This window comes from Gavialis gangeticus, unplaced genomic scaffold, assembly GCF_001723915.1.
Source record: "Gavialis gangeticus isolate Ggan-Ray unplaced genomic scaffold, GavGan_comp1, whole genome shotgun sequence".
NCBI lineage: Eukaryota > Metazoa > Chordata > Crocodylia > Gavialidae > Gavialis > Gavialis gangeticus.
The window spans coordinates 92182589-92198099 of NW_017729034.1; the positions used below are offsets into that span (position 1 = coordinate 92182589).

Genomic DNA, 15511 nt, shown 5'->3' on the forward strand with positions numbered 1-15511 from the left:
TAAAAAAAAAAAAAAAAAAAAAAGGATTATTATCCTTCTTTCTGTGATAGTGATTTTACCCAATTCATAGAAGACTAAGAGACAATGCGGGGGCTGCAAAATGGGCAGATCCACAGGGCTTTTTCAGTTGCAAACCTGCTGTTTGTTTCTACTGCACCATAAAGAGTTCTTATGGTTGATTTTTTCCTTCCTTGTTCTCGGTTGCTTTGGTTTGCTGTATTGCAACAGTGGATCCAGCAGAGAGGAGAAAGCCTTTTTAACATCCAGACTGAGATGGTTAGAGCAGTACTGACTGCTTTAGATCACGTATGCAGAGTAATGGGGAGGAGTGACCACGAAGAAGACAGTTGGGGCTCCACTTAGGTTACTCGTTCCAGCCTAACTTCCACCTTCGGGGGGGGGTTGGTCTCCATCTACCTCTACCCTCTAGAAGCGTCATTCTCCCTCCCAGTTGCCCTTTTCCCAGTACCTATCCTTTTCTGGACTGGAAATGTTTTCTACTTTCCCATGTCTGGGGTGACTGCCTGTCCCTTATTGGGTGGGACAGTCTCAGAACGGGATCATGAAGTCCCGGTCCCAGGCTGCATGACTCTGGGACAGTATTTGTCCTGGATTTGCGGCATCACACAGGGATCCAGGTTTCTCCTTGTAGGCTGGAAGTGCTCTGGGCTGCTTGGGGCTGCTGGGAGCTGGACACGGGGGATGCCACATGCACGTATGTACCCACACACATGCACATGGCTGGTAAGGCAGCCAGGCAGGGTGGTGAGCAGTTCCTTGCAGATAAGTCAGTGGGAGGGGAACGGGTGTGAGGGGGAGAGAATGAGGCCTCCCTGGTGAGGGAAAGAATAAGGCAGGGGCTGGGGCTAGGTGTGCTGCCTAGCCAGGGCTGTGCATAGGGCCCTGAGGCTGGGGTGGGGAGTGGGACAGAGCCATGGGTGGCTTGTCCAGGGGGCACAGGGGAGGGCAGCTCCCCACTGCTGCATGCAACCCACAGGGAGGGGGGCATGGATGGGAAGTGCCCCTCAGATTTGTGTATGGGGCAGAGGCAAATGCTGGCTGCCTGTCCTACTGCCGCCTCCCCCCCCCGGGAGCCCTGAGCCCACAGCAGGTAGCCCACGTTTGCCACTGCCCCGCCTCACTCGGCTCTGCTTCGGCTGTGCTGCCCGGGGGGGGTGGTGGTGGTGAAGGGAAGTGGGCATGTCCCTGCCTTTATATTTTAAAAAGGTTGTCACCCTACCATGTGTCCTCATCTTTTCCACCCCTGCTCCCTTCAGTGGCAGTTAGAAGAAGGATCCAGTATAGTGTAGCTGGTGGATATTTCACAAGGTGATGCAGAGAAACTGGCTTCCCAGGTGGCTGTTAGAGCTCTGAAGAGTGGTGGGGTATTCAGTCTCTGAAATCTGTGCGACAGGATAGCCTTTGTGGGCACAGCATTAAAAACACGTTTGCTTTATTTTGGAACCAAGTCGCACTTCCAAGTCATGCATAATTTCTTGGTCAGCATTACTGATTCCCTTTCCCTTGTACATCTTATTTCTTTCCCTTCCCCCTTCTCTCCCCATGTATACAGTTGTATTTTTTTCTAAATTCAATCTTAATTCTGTTTTTCTTTCTTTCTTTTTTTTCCTCGGCTCATGTTTTTTAATCTCCCAAGGTCTACTTGTATTATTTTTTTCGGTCCTCACTGGCATTCGCAGCTGCTCTCAGATAGAATCCCCTATGAATGTCATTAATGTGCTGCTTATGTCCTCTTCCAGGTAATTAAAATTTGACAAGGCCAGACCTAAAACTGATCCCTCTGGAACCCAGCTAAACACCTCCCCCACCCAAATATGTTGCTGAATGTTTTGTATGCACAGTTTGTTGGCTAGTGAAGATCTTCCTTAAGAACCAAAATAGCCTGGGATGTGAATACGGTACTTAGAACAGAAAGCAAAGGGAGGAATGCTTTTCCTTAATATAACTTCTTAGATAAGGTATATTCAGACATTAACACTGAGCTGTATCTTTCATGTTGGAGGAAAATACAGGTTAAACTAAGCTAAACTGTCTGTTAATCATGGACTGAAACCTCCGTAGATTTACTCCACGGTTTTGTTGCAGGAACTTCTGTTCATTCTGAAGCTGTTACCCAAGCTATTTCAGTGGGTGGGTATCTGATGACAAGCATTGACCAGCGATAGCTGACAGCACTCAACATCTTAATGGTGCTTTGTTGTTTTTTGAGCTGTTTGCATCATTTTCTACATTGATGTTTTGGTTAGGAGCTCCTCAAGACATTTTCTCATGCATGTTCTTATGTGTTTCACATTAAGCTGGACCTACAGACAAATAATGATTGCGGAGGGTATCCCCTTTCCTAGTTGTACAGTAGTCAGCCATCCTGACTTTTCCAGAGAATCATGTGATATAAGGGCCAAGGTCTTTTAGGACCTGGTTTTGCTAGGGGCATGGGACTTAAGTGTTATGTACATATTAAACACTCACGGGACTGTGCATGGTAGTAACTGCTGCAGCTGGCAGAAAATATTTGCTGATTCAGACCCTTTCAGGAGAAGGTTTTGAAGACCATATGCACCTAAGCCAGAATGGTTGGTCTGTCTGAGTTTAAACTTGAGTACTCTGTGTATGTAAGCAACCTGTCTAAGTGCTAAAACACCTCCAGTACTTGAGCACAGGAAGTATTTTCTTGAGGGGACAAAAAGTGATCTGAAGATCCCGTTATTTAACTTCTACCCACTGGTCTGTGGAAAGGAATTGGTATCCTGTGGGAACACTGTGCTCTCATAACTGGAATAGCAATGAATATACTCCCACTAAGTAGTTTGTACTGGCCTTAACCCAGGGCTGTGCCTTAAAAGCACAATGAAGCCCTAAAGAAACTGAGCTAAATCCTGTGGTCCTTATGCAGGAAGAACTCCCATGCAGTACAGTAGGACCGGAGTGGGTAGTGAGAGAGAATAATTTTGTGTCATTTACCAGTTTAGCCAAGTGGTAAAGATGAAGGTGGAAAGTGAGGAACTACTGTACAGAAAGATCTTTCACTATGGAGTGAATGGACAACTAAATAGCAGATGAATATAGCGTTAGATAAGTGTAAAGTGGTGCACTTGGGCAAAAATAATCCAAACTATACCTACACTATGAGGGACTCTACATTAGCTATTACCACGTGGGAAAGAGATCTGGGAGCTGTTGTAAACAGTTTGCTAAGAACATTAGCTCGGTGCTCATTAGCCATCAAAAAGGCAAACATTATGTTAGGGAATACTATGGGAATTGTAAACAAAACAGAAAGTATCATTATGCCCCATGTCCGCTCCCTTTTAGCATCTACTTTCTGCCACTGTGTGACACAGGATACTGGGGATACTGAGCAAGATACACCTATGGTCTGACCTGGTAAATGGCAGCTTGTCTGTTCTCATGTTAATGGGTAGATTTCTGGAATAAGACATACATGATTGGACCCAATGTAGGATTGCTATTAAGCAAGGCACTGTCCAACTTGTGGCCTGTGGGCCATGTGAGGCCTGTGCAGGATTAACTTGTGGGTCATGAGCTCCCTTCCCAGCTGCCACTCTTTCTGCTACTGCTGGAGTCCCTGGGCTCCTCTTCCCTCTTCCAGCTTCTGCTTCCTGCATGGTGGGTGGTGGGGGTTGAGGAGTTCATGCAGTCTGAGTTGTAGGGCAGCCCAGGCAACCTCCACACTGGAAGAGCCCATGTGGCAGGGGGTGAGGAGCCCATGCAGCCTGTGTGCTGAGAAGTCTACATGGCGGAAGGGGGTGGGGGTGGCAATGCCAGGGTGTCTGCCTAGTCTACACAGCCCATGTAGCATGTGGCCCCAGCCGCTCAGAAGTTGGACAGCCCTGCTTAAAAAGCTGTGACTTCATTTGATGTCCTAATTGCTAACCTTTTTTTCCCCATGTAAAGGAGTGTTTGTGCAGCCATCCCTAGCTGGCATTCCAGCACAGTTATGAGATTCCTAATATATGTATCTATGTTGTATATGCTCATCTGAAATACCACGCACACAAACAAAGCACTTTTGGGGGAGGGGTGAGAGAGAAAAGCCGGAACAAAAAATGTTCACAAAGAGCAGAGTTAGTAATTCATAACAAACAGTTGAGTTGGATTAGAGTGATTTATTTTTCTAATGCTAACCAATTGATGGATATAAGCTGCATTCGCAGCAGGGGAAAAATGCTGACAGAAGAGATAAAACAATTACACTCCGGCCTGTGCTGTGGTGGGTTTGATTAAGGAGGCACAGTAGCCATTAAATTTTTTTTTTTTTATTAAGGGTCTTTTGAAAGAGGGTGGGGAAGTTAGAGATAGGGAGGTGTCAGCCATGCAGCTCAGAAATCAGTGGATTGGGTAGCAGCTTCCTGTAACAGCATGAGCTGGCCCACTGCCACGCTTCTCCGGCTGTGTGCTGAATGGGGTAGATCGGAGAACAGCTGTACCTAGTACTGTGTGTCGCGCTTGGAAAGCAGAACACTTTTTCTCCTCTTCATGGAATTGCCTCACAATGTTTTGTCTGAAAGGTGAGGGGGACTTCTCTGGCAAAGTCATTGCAATGGTTCTAGTCAGCTGAGCTGGGCTGTGTTATTTGATAGGCTTGGGCTTTTAGTGTTAGGATGGTATCTGCTTTCAAAACACTCTGAAGTATATGGAAGTTTATTCTGGTGTGCAGGAATGAGAGTGGTATAAATCCACTGTTCCTTTTGTTCTTATGAACCAGCAACCGATACAGCGCTGCTGCCTGTTTGGAATTCTCTTGTCGGGGATGTGGATGCCTGTCGGATAATAGGGCAAGCTTGCTTTGTGTGTGTCAAGGACAGCTGAGTAGTTGGTGTAAAGAAGATTTCAGGGGGGGACTGTTGAAATCGCAGAGACTTGTGGACTGGTTTATTATGTGAAACATGGACACTGGCTTAATTATTGCATAAATTGAATGGCATGTAATGAGTGCCAAGTGGGAGAAGAGGGGAAATACTTTTGTCATAGTGATGCAAATAGTTTGTGTGTATTTGTGTGTGTGAGGGGAAAGCAGGGGGCAAGTGAGAAACAGGGAGATGGACTTGGAAAAAAAATAATAAAAAGGTGTGGTTTGTAAGAACATGATCCTCAAAATCAGTGAGAGTGAGGGGGGGGGTGTTTTTTTTTTCTTTCAGGTCTCAGTATTTCTCTAGAACTACCTAGCTGCTGCTGTCACACTTCTGAAGTGCAGTTGCTGGAAGCTGACTGACCAAAGAGCTGTTGGAAAGGTTAGGTCTCTAACAAAGAGATACTTCTCCCTGGGAGAAGAAGCAGTAAATGGGAAATGCTGTACTTTAAACGGAACGTTTCTTCTGAGATTTCTCTAGCTTCTGTCCGTCAGGTATCTCAAAGTGCTGTATGAATTATATTTAGTAAAAGCATATAGCTGTTGTTGGTTGAACAGACTCCAGAGGCCCGAGTCAGGATCCAGGCCTCATTGCACTGGACACTGTAAACACGCACGCGCGCACGCCTCAGGATAAAAAGATGGCCCTTATGCCAAAATCATAGCCTGAGTAGTGTCACTGTGACTCCAAAGATCCATGGGGGGAAAAAATTACAGAACACACTTTTGCTATGCATCTGAAAGTACGTATTGGATCTATTCCTACACACACATGCACACTTGCATGTTGTGTTATGTGCATTTTCTTAAAACTAGGCATGTCTACATGTGTATTTAAGCACGCCTAAATTTAATGCACGTTAGCTTAATACTCATTAAGCAGTTTTAGGCAGATGTCTACATGTGCAGGCATTAAAGTGCATTAACACTGTGTGTGGACTGACTAAAGTTGGTCCCCAGTCAGTCCACACACACACACACACACACACACACACACACACACACACACACACACACACACACACACACACACACACACACACACACTTTAATGTGTCTACATGTTCATTAATGCACTTTATTCGTGCCTAAATTTGATACCTGCATTTGCAGGTGTCAAATTTAGATGCAAATAGCCAAATTCACCACTTTTACAGCATGCTTAGTGCGCACACATGTAAATATGCACCCTAATACACCTTAAATTTAGGCTAATGAGCCTTAAACACTGTAGACCTTGGGGGTTTTGATCCATGATGTGCATACAATTTGACAGGTCACTAGAATTATAAAAGAGAGCAAAAATGAAACAAGTGGTTCTGAGCTATTACTTCTGAAAGCATTACAGTATCACTTTGATGCTATCTATCAGTAACTGCTTAAAGCAGAATCTATCTGAAGTATGGGTAGGATTTTCAAAAGCACCCAAGTTCTGTTTTCACAAGTCAGGCACCATCAAGGTGACCATTATCTGTCTAGTGACATGGGTTTCTGACTCATTATGTCACTTTTGAGAATGGGCATACTTTGGCATTTATGAAAATGTTACTGTCTACAATAAGGCTTATATTTACATTAAAGATTTTTTTAAAGTAAACCTGCATATTAGAAGCCTTTTATATAGACCAAATGCAAAGAAAATGTCTCCACAGAGAAGAAAATTTTTATAAGCATTATTTTCTTGAATTGGTAATTATAAGATTTTGGATCCTAGCTAGGGACATACTTTGCAGAGTGGTACTAGACAGCTTTGTTGAACTGTTAACAGTGTGCTTTGATCAAACTTAGGACATCATTACCATTAGAATTTTAACTGTAGATCTTGGTCATTGTGATGACAAAGTAGGTTTCCTGTTTTTATGGCTGTTAAACTTTGCAACTCTCATGTTTTGTATGATATTTTAGTGCAATTACAGCATTCACAAACAGAGAAATAGAAGTAAAAAGAAAGGAGTAAAGATTAAGTATACATTATCCTAGTTTTAAATTTATATAGAAATTAGTAATTGGATAACCTTGGAGATACCAAGGTTTCACATCACCAAGGGGCCCAAGACAGGTATCAAACATGTGAATCATCGGTCCTTTCTCCCATTTTTTTGGTATTTTCCTCTCTCTTCCAGTTGTTTCAATTTGTTTTGTATTTAGTCATGGTGCTGAGCTTCGGACATTGTCAGGATAAAATAGAAGGGTGCCAGGCTTGACTGGGTGGAGGGTTTTTCTTCTGTATCTGAAACAGAGCAGCATGTTTGCCTTTTGGGTATTGTTTTGTTTTGTTCAGTTTGGAAAACACTAGGAGAGCTGGGTGTTTTTTATTTGTGTGTTTCTAGGGCTAGCAACTCCCATGCTGTGCAATAGGAGTTGTCTTCAGGCTCTGGTAACGATTAGCATTCTTGCTCAGATAAATCAGTTGTCGTTGTTTATATATGATTTGAATCATTGCATGCTTTGGTGTTTGAGTTTGTTCTGAAATCCTCTACATAAACTTTAGCACACCTTTAATGGCTTGTTTGGCTTTGGGTGCGCCATTATTTTAGAATGTCAGGTATCCAGGTTGTAGCCATATTGGTCTAGAGGTGAAAGGAATCAGAACTCATGGTAGAGATGATATCTTTTATTAGACCAACTAGATTTTTGCAAAAAAAAGGTCTTTAATTGCAAGCTTTTGGGCACAAGCATAGCTTACTTGCAAGCTTTTGGGCACCCTTCAGGCATAGGAGAAGAGATTCCAAATAGGAGATTTTATCATACCTTCAAATCTCCTATGAAATATGAACTTTCATTTCTACCCAGGAGAACGTGTACAATCTTTTCTCCTATGCCTGAAGAAGAGTGCTTGTGCCCGAAAGCTTGCAGTTAAAGAATTTTTTCTGCCCAAATCTAGTTGATCTAATAAAAGATTATCATGAGTTATGGTACTGCTACCATGAGTTCTGATTATTTTATGTCATTTAGTCTTTTTTGGGCTACCATTTTGGTGCCCTTACCATCATAGATGGCACCTTATTGTGAAAAGAAAAAGCATATAACTTCCTGGTGAGGGTATAGTGACAAAGGTTTCCCCAAGGTAAGTGAATATATGATATATTTCTGAATTAGTCTGTGAGGTGCAACTGTATTGTCTTCTGTATAAATGTACAATATATCAGTCGCACTACAGTAACTGCTTGTGTACATGTAAGTGGGGGGCAGCTTGTACCCTATGTCATAGCACTAATCTCTGTCACGCTACTGCACGGTAAGAAATGTACACAGGCAAGCAGTCACTTGTGGTAGTTTACACACCATAATTCACAAGGGAGGCTAGGATGAGAATTTGTCCTGTAGGCTAACCAACAGAAACTGCCATTATTCGTTTTCTTAATCTATAATGTAAAATCTATGTTAAATGTGAGAGATACCACTTACTCCTTTCGTGTTACGTGCCCCACACTTATGGTAGTCTAACACATAGGAACTTATCTTTGTGGCCAAGCTTTCAGTTACCATCTAAAGCTCCTTTGGAATTGCTTCAGCAGAGGATGCAGATGCACCCTGCTGTCTCCAGCGAGCCACAATGTATTTTCTTTAAGACTGTCATTCTTAGCCAGGGTGCCACTGCACCCTTGGGTGCCTTGAGAGGCTTTTAAGGGGACTGCACAAAATTAGCCCAGTTAGGTGTGCAATCACCTACACCTGATTTGCAAGATAAACCCAAAGTTTTCAAATAGGAATCCTTAGTATCAAAGACATTCTGACCTAGTGTGGTCTTTCTGAGCTCTTTGCAACAGACGAATTTCTCTGTTATTTTTTTGTAGTGAAAAAAAACTAGTGAAAACTAAGAGCTGGCATTTCCGAGGGGGTATCTTGAATCTAGAATGACTGAGAATCACTGCTCTAAGTAGTATCTGGGTTGATGCTTCAGGGAAAACTAGGTACAAATTTTTCTGTTCCTTAATTTTGCATTTGGAGTATGAGATACTCCTATGCCCCATCGCTGGGATTATTCAAATATTGTGATACAACAATGGAACTGTTATTGTTGATGATAGACTGAAGCCAGGATGTGGGATGAAGGGCCAAAGCCATACTGCTTTTATTGCTCTCAATTCTTTGGACCTTAGCAATTCGCATCTATAAACAAAATAAACTTCAGTACTTAAGAATTCATTTCAAGAAGGGCTGGGAGCCACCAGCCCCAGCACATTGTGGGGGGCTGAAAAGCAAGCTTGTATTTCTGCAGCTTTGGCCTAGGTTACTTTAGTTTGTTTGCAGAAGGAAAATAGTACCAGAAATGCTGCAGAGTGGGTGTGCACTCCTGCCTGCCTGCAGTTGTGAAGTATTTACTGTATCTTTGCTTGGCATACAACTTCGGATTTCGTGGGGGAAATCTTTCATACTAATAATAGCAAAGGGTTATGTTAGAGACTATCCATGAAAAATCCTGGGCATGTGCTTGTTGCTCCCTAGAGGAGAGTTCCATGCTAGAAATGCAGATTTTTTTTTTAAAGAAAAAATTTAAGATCACAGGCCTGCTCACCAGTTGTCTCGCGTGTGCTGTGCATGTAAGGACATTCCTTGGATTCTTTTCTTGGCAATGTTCTCAGAAAATATCTAATGTTTGGAATCAGAAACAGATTTTCTCTGATGTCTTGAAACAAATGCATTTTCCAAGTTAAGCAAGGCTAGCAACATTCTGTACGTGATGCTGCATTGCATCTCTTGTCTTACATTTCTCGTTCTTCATATATGGAGCAGCAAGCCAACGAGAGAGTGAAGGGAGGGGATTTGTATTCATTTAAAAAAAGGATGCTTCCTATATTTCCAGTCGGAATTTAAATCTGCATTGCTTAAAACTAAAAAAACTAGCTAGTTGATGGTATGCGTGTGTGAATTAAACTCTGATTTTCATCTGGGAGTTTTATGACATCGTGTATGTGCTGGGATCTGCACATTTTTCTTTTGTATATTCTATAGATCTTTTTAATAATGTAGAGAAACTAGAACACTCCTAGTTTTACGTTCTTTAAGCCTGGTAACAAGCTGCTTTAACGAACACACTAAAGACAATTAATTTGTTTCTACAATGTTTAGAAGATACTGCCCACATGTGAAACTATTCAGAATTTATTTTATTTTCCTTTTTCTTTCCATAAACATTTTGTTGCCCTTTCTCTGTCCCTCATGTCTCCTAATTTCAGCTGTATAGTTCTTGAGCAAAGCAACTCATATCGGACCTGTTGCTGCAGGGATTCTAGAGGGTAGTTCTCCTTTGCAGAAGATTGTTTCCGCCTGTGATTTGATACATTTGGTACTTTTTTATTAATCCAGTATGATCCACCAGAGATTAGTAGGTTAGGTGAAATGGTTTTAGCTAACAGATCCAGTTCTGCTACAATTCATGCCTCTTTTCACCCTATTTTGCATTTTAACAGGTTTACTCTTTTGCTCCCTTTTTACCTGGTCTATTTTCTTCCCTTTTTCTTTTCTTGTCCACCTTATTCAAGTCTGTCTCTCTTACTGAGTGGATTGAGGTCTACTCATACTCTGAAGCACTGATTTGGTCCAGTGCTGTCCTGCTAAGCTATTACCACCTCATCCATTTCATGGAACACTTGACTCTAAATAGGACACCTGTGTAAATTCCCTGAATGAAAGCAGGTGACAGCAGAGAAATGTAGAGCAGCCTTTCAAACAGACCATGTGTTTATTGATAGGGGCCAGATTGTGTTATGAAAGGTGTATTTCCTGACCAGTGTGTGTGTGTGTTACTTAAAAAAATCCAGCAAATTTCAATGGGGATTTTTAAAATGGTTTTTGGTTATTCTTTGTTATTTTTTTTGGACTGCCAAAAGGGAGAGAGATGTAGAGGCATATAGGGAAAGAATAGAAGAGTGAATACTTGTAGTTTGGCTAGACAAGTAGTGTGAAGATATGTAGCTGTATTCATAGGAATAAGCAGCAAATGGGTTGGCCTGCAGGCTAGATCAGACCTATGGAGCCAGCGGGCTTTGGTGGTCTTCCAGTGGTGGTGGCAGGGCTTCACTTGTGTTGGAGCCAGGAAGCTGGGAGTTATGGCACGTGACTGCATTTCCAGAATCAAAAGTGAATGTCTGTTCACTTGCTTATTGGTTCAATTTACACCGCTTAGACTAACCTGCAAATATTGAATTGATTCAGCCTTGGGCTTTTTGACCGTCTGTACTTAGCCAAAGAGATTGAAGTGGTAATGGATAGGGGAGAGAGTGAATGTGGGGCAGGGAAACAGTACAAAAAACGAGGCGACTTTGCAAAGATCAAAAGAGTAAGTCAATAGAAGAGCTGAGTAAGAAAGAGGAACTATGGTAACATACTGGCCTATATATTTTCACCATGATTTGTCTCAGGGGTCAACAGATACAACAAAAGTTATGGATCGGCGTTACATTTCTAGCGAGAGAAATGCCATTCTTCTGCTAGAAGCTGGGAGTGTACATGCGTTCATGCAGTTTCTCGTACAGGAAAAAAGCAGATCCAGGAGAAAGATCTTCCATTCAATGAGGAAGATCTTGCCTGCACAAATCTCTCATGGAAGAATGAATGCTGCTCCCTGCCAGTAGATTCCTCCCAGAGATTGGGGAGGGCAAGGGGAGTAGTGGTAAGAAAAGCTCTGGGAAAGGCTCAGGGAGTCCTTCCCTGCCCTTTTCACTTCTCCCAGGGACTGGGAGGAATCAAGCAGCCACTGCTTCCCTTGACCTTCCAAAGACTGGGGAGCAGAAAAGTGGGAGTGACTGCGGGCTGGAACACCTGTATGCTCCCTCTCACAAGTGTACTACAAATTTTGCAGAAATATTCAGCACTAGAAATCAATGCCTGTCCACATCTAAAACATCAAACAAAAACCTTGTAGGCTAAGTACAGATATTCAAAAGCCCAAGCCTGAATTGATTTTGTCTTTGCAGGGTAGTCTAACCTGTGTTGACTGAACCGAGAAGCAAGTGAATAGATGCTGACTTTTGATTCTGGAAATGCACACGCATACCTGCAGTGGCTCAGGCTAGAAGCTCGGGGGTGCTAGAGTGAGTCCTCCCTTCCCTTTGGCAGTGGCCAGAAGGTTGGAGGGAAGCTGAGCTGGGGCGGCGGATGGCCCTGGCCTCTGAGTATGATTGGGGGAGGGGCTTAAACCCCCACCCTGGCCTGCAGGGACCCTAGCCAGGGTGTGCCTGGAGGGGGAAGGGGGAAGCAGTCTCTGCCAGATTTGCCCCTGGGTGACGGGGGCCTTGGCCAGCCCCCCAGCAGCCCAGGCAGCATCTCAGGCTCAGGCAAAGGGGAAGAAGGGAGATTCTCTGCCTCCTTTATCTCACTGGCATGGGATCCCAGCTGGAGTCTGCTGGCATTACCCCCTTGCTGGCCATTCAAGCAGCAGGGGGCATGTGGCCTGGGGAGTGCTTCAGGATCAGGGTGGGGGGGAAGTGGGGGATGGGTTTATACCCCCTGTCTCCCCTCTCCCACTGGCATAGGATCCTGGCAGGGAGGGAAAGCTAGCAGACCCTGGCTGGGGTCCCATGGGAGAGGGGGAGACAGGGGGGTTTCATTCCTCTCCCTCCCCTTCACCTGAGCCTGCTGGTCCATGCCCCCACTCCCTCCACTCCAGCAGGGAAAAGTCTGGCAGGGGCTGTGTCCACAGCCAGATTCCCAACCCCACTCCCTTGTTAGCCAGCTCTCACTGCTTGGGCTAGAGAGCAGAGTGGGGCCAACCCTGCTGTGCTCAAGCAGACAGCACATCCCAGTCCAGGACTGAAAAGCATGCTGGGGGACTCTGATTTAACTTGAACTAGGAAAGAGTCTAGGACAGAAGTTCCATAAACTGGTTTGACCTAAATCAGTTAAGTCTGATACTACATTCAACCAGGTTTATCTTAAACTAGTTTTGGCCATCTAGAAACTGGCTTATGTGCACTGAACTTCTATTCTGTTACAGGTTTAAACCAGTGTCTGATCACTTAAACTGGATAATGTGTAATTCTGTCCCTAGCTGTAGTGAAGACTGACACTGGTAAATGAACAGACAAGAGTTTCTTTTCCCTCTCATTTCTGAGATTGTGTTTATACATTATGGCTCTTGTGTAGAGTTATATTTAGATATGTCATTACAACTGCTAGAATTGTTTTAGTTAAAAGCAGCTGAGGAGCCTGCTAAATAGCACAGAAATAGAACCAACAAAATGAATGGTGCATGTGTGCGTATATGTTCGCGTTTCACTTCTTTGCAGCCCAGTGGAGTGAGATGTGACTGACTGTGTGGACATTTTGTTTTTCTCCTCTAAAATTTCTGAGCGAATTAAAAGCAGCCCTGGATTGAAGCTGGGCAGGTGCTTGATAAGTAATCTCTCCTTCTCTAGGTATGCCAACATTCCTCGGTGTGGTTGGTAACTCCTGCCATTCCAGTTCAGTGGGTTTTCTGAACAGTGAACCTCACTTGGAAATGTGCGGTGGGGATAAAATTTGTACTGGTTTATTTATGATCTCATTCTGAATATAAGCCTGTTTTCCTGATCTCCAACTACTTTCTTTTTGACTGACAGCCTCTTTTCCACCTTGTGTTCTATCATTGTAATGTCGCCCTTTAGCCTTTTTCTCCCCTGCTCTCTTCCCCCTCTCCTCTCTGCTTTAAGTCTCTGCTTTATCTTTTGTCTTTCTAATTTCTACCTATTTACATTCTCACTAACATCCTGCCACACTTGTAGTTTCTTTCATTTTTTGGAGCCTCAGAACAGCAGAGACTCCCTATGCCTGAAGAAGGGTGACAGCACCCAAAAGGCTGCTAAGAACTTTTTTCCAACTACTCAGTTGGTCTAATAAAAGATGTGACATCTATTCAAAGAACTCTGCCTGCCTGTGTCCTGAGTCCAACATGGCTATAACCCAAAACCCAGCAGCCTGGCTTTTAGAATTTCTATAACTGGATGTTTAGAATCTGAAGTTTTGATAAATATTTAGCATGGATTTTGTATCATTTCTATGTGCTCTTTCAAGATGTGAATTGATCCAATGCTGTGTGCATACAGGCATACATAAACACAAATATTTGATTCTTGTGTTCCATTAGTTGTTCCATGTGGTGCTGTTTGCAGTCTTTCAGGGTAATTTGAAAATTGACTTCTCTGAAGTGGAAATATTAGATGAGTAGTATAATTTAGATTAAATGTTTCCACTGTGCAGTAATTTCACATTCGCATAGGCACTACAAATATACATTGTGTGCGCGCCCTTCTTTCCTACTGTATTTCCATAGATACATTCCTTCATATTGGCTGTTTTAGAAGCTAGTTGTGAGATTTACATAATGTCATACCTGTTGTGGTTTGTGAATGATCGGTAGGAGGATTGACACCTTTTTCTCTGTTACCATTTTGTTCTTCATTTGGTGGTGGGGGGGGGTGTCATCTACTTAAAAACGCAAATGATGGTTCTGCAAGTGTAATACAAATTGGTTTTGAAATATGTGGACTCAACAAAGGGAAGTGCATTCAAAATGCAACTAAGAGGCAAAGCTTTATTTCTAAGGAATAAAATGTGTAGGCTTGAGAACAATAAGATATGCAAGAAAAAAGCATGCATTGATGCTTAGATCCACAGGCATTGAAAGAAATGAATACTTAAATGCACTGTAAAATAGGATGTGTGTACTTTAAGCCTATATATATATATCTATATAGATATATATAGATACAGATCTGCATAGGCTTTTTAATGGATTAAGTCTAAGTCATTACTTTGCATTAAGTACAGCAGTTCTGCATATTGTGGGCATGCCTAAAGGTGCAGTTAATGCAGATGAATAAACTCAAATACAGTTTGTGTTGGAATTTACTGCTCCTGGGCATGCATTTGAATATGTGCTCGGGACCACAGCACATCGAGCCAGGGCGGAGCAACCCCAGTTGGCAGGGAGCTCCGGGGGGTCAGCCAGCAGGCTTGGGGCTGCTCTGACCCAGCTCAGTGGCTGTGGAGGGGCTGGCTGGGACAAAAGAGTGTTCCAATATGGGGCTAGCTGGTAGGCAGCCCCCACACTGAAGCACCCTTGTGTTACAGCCAGCCCTTCATTGTCTACATAGCATTGTGGTGCACTAAAAACCGCTAGGCATGTCCACACATGGTATATGAGGTACTAAAATTAAGTACTAAAATGCACATTTGGCTGTGCTAATGCAGTTGCACAAGCACATGTTTTTTAGGTGATGCTTAACATGCAATAGCATTGTGCATGGACTTAATTAGTGTCTAATTAGGGTTGCTCAATGGGTGGCTTCCCCCTACAGTCAGACAGCAAATGAAGAGGTGGTCTTTGGCCCCGAGATAGTTAACAGATGGACCAGGGCATATCTATCACCACCCAATCCACCTGGTAATTAGTTATGATTTGATTAATTAGGACTTGCACCAAGATGTTACTGATACGAATCAACAGTTTATTATAAAACTAACGAGAACAGATAAGTATCATATGCTATACAACTACACAGAAACCCACTTAGTCCTAACAGTCACTATAAATTCTAATTGCCCATCAAATCCTATATTGCCTATACTTACCTTAATACCAATGCTATACAAATCTTTACCCAGAAATATCTAATTACAACAATGACAATAAGAGGA

General features: G+C 43.1%; 1 protein-coding gene across 5 annotated transcripts in view; it reads left to right on the plus strand.

Moving 5' to 3' along the window:
• Window positions 1-15511, plus strand: part of NHSL1 (NHS like 1) — a 227253-nt gene that overhangs the window by 36343 nt on the left and 175399 nt on the right. The window contains exon 1 of one of the 5 annotated variants that reach the window (XM_019527083.1): window positions 4426-4550. The exons of the other annotated variants lie outside the window; for them this stretch is intronic. Coding sequence (XP_019382628.1) covers window positions 4535-4550 — 16 coding nt within the window. The 5' untranslated portion in view covers window positions 4426-4534. Of the gene's footprint in view, window positions 1-4425; window positions 4551-15511 lie in introns of those variants that run through there. 5 annotated transcript variants of the gene reach the window in all.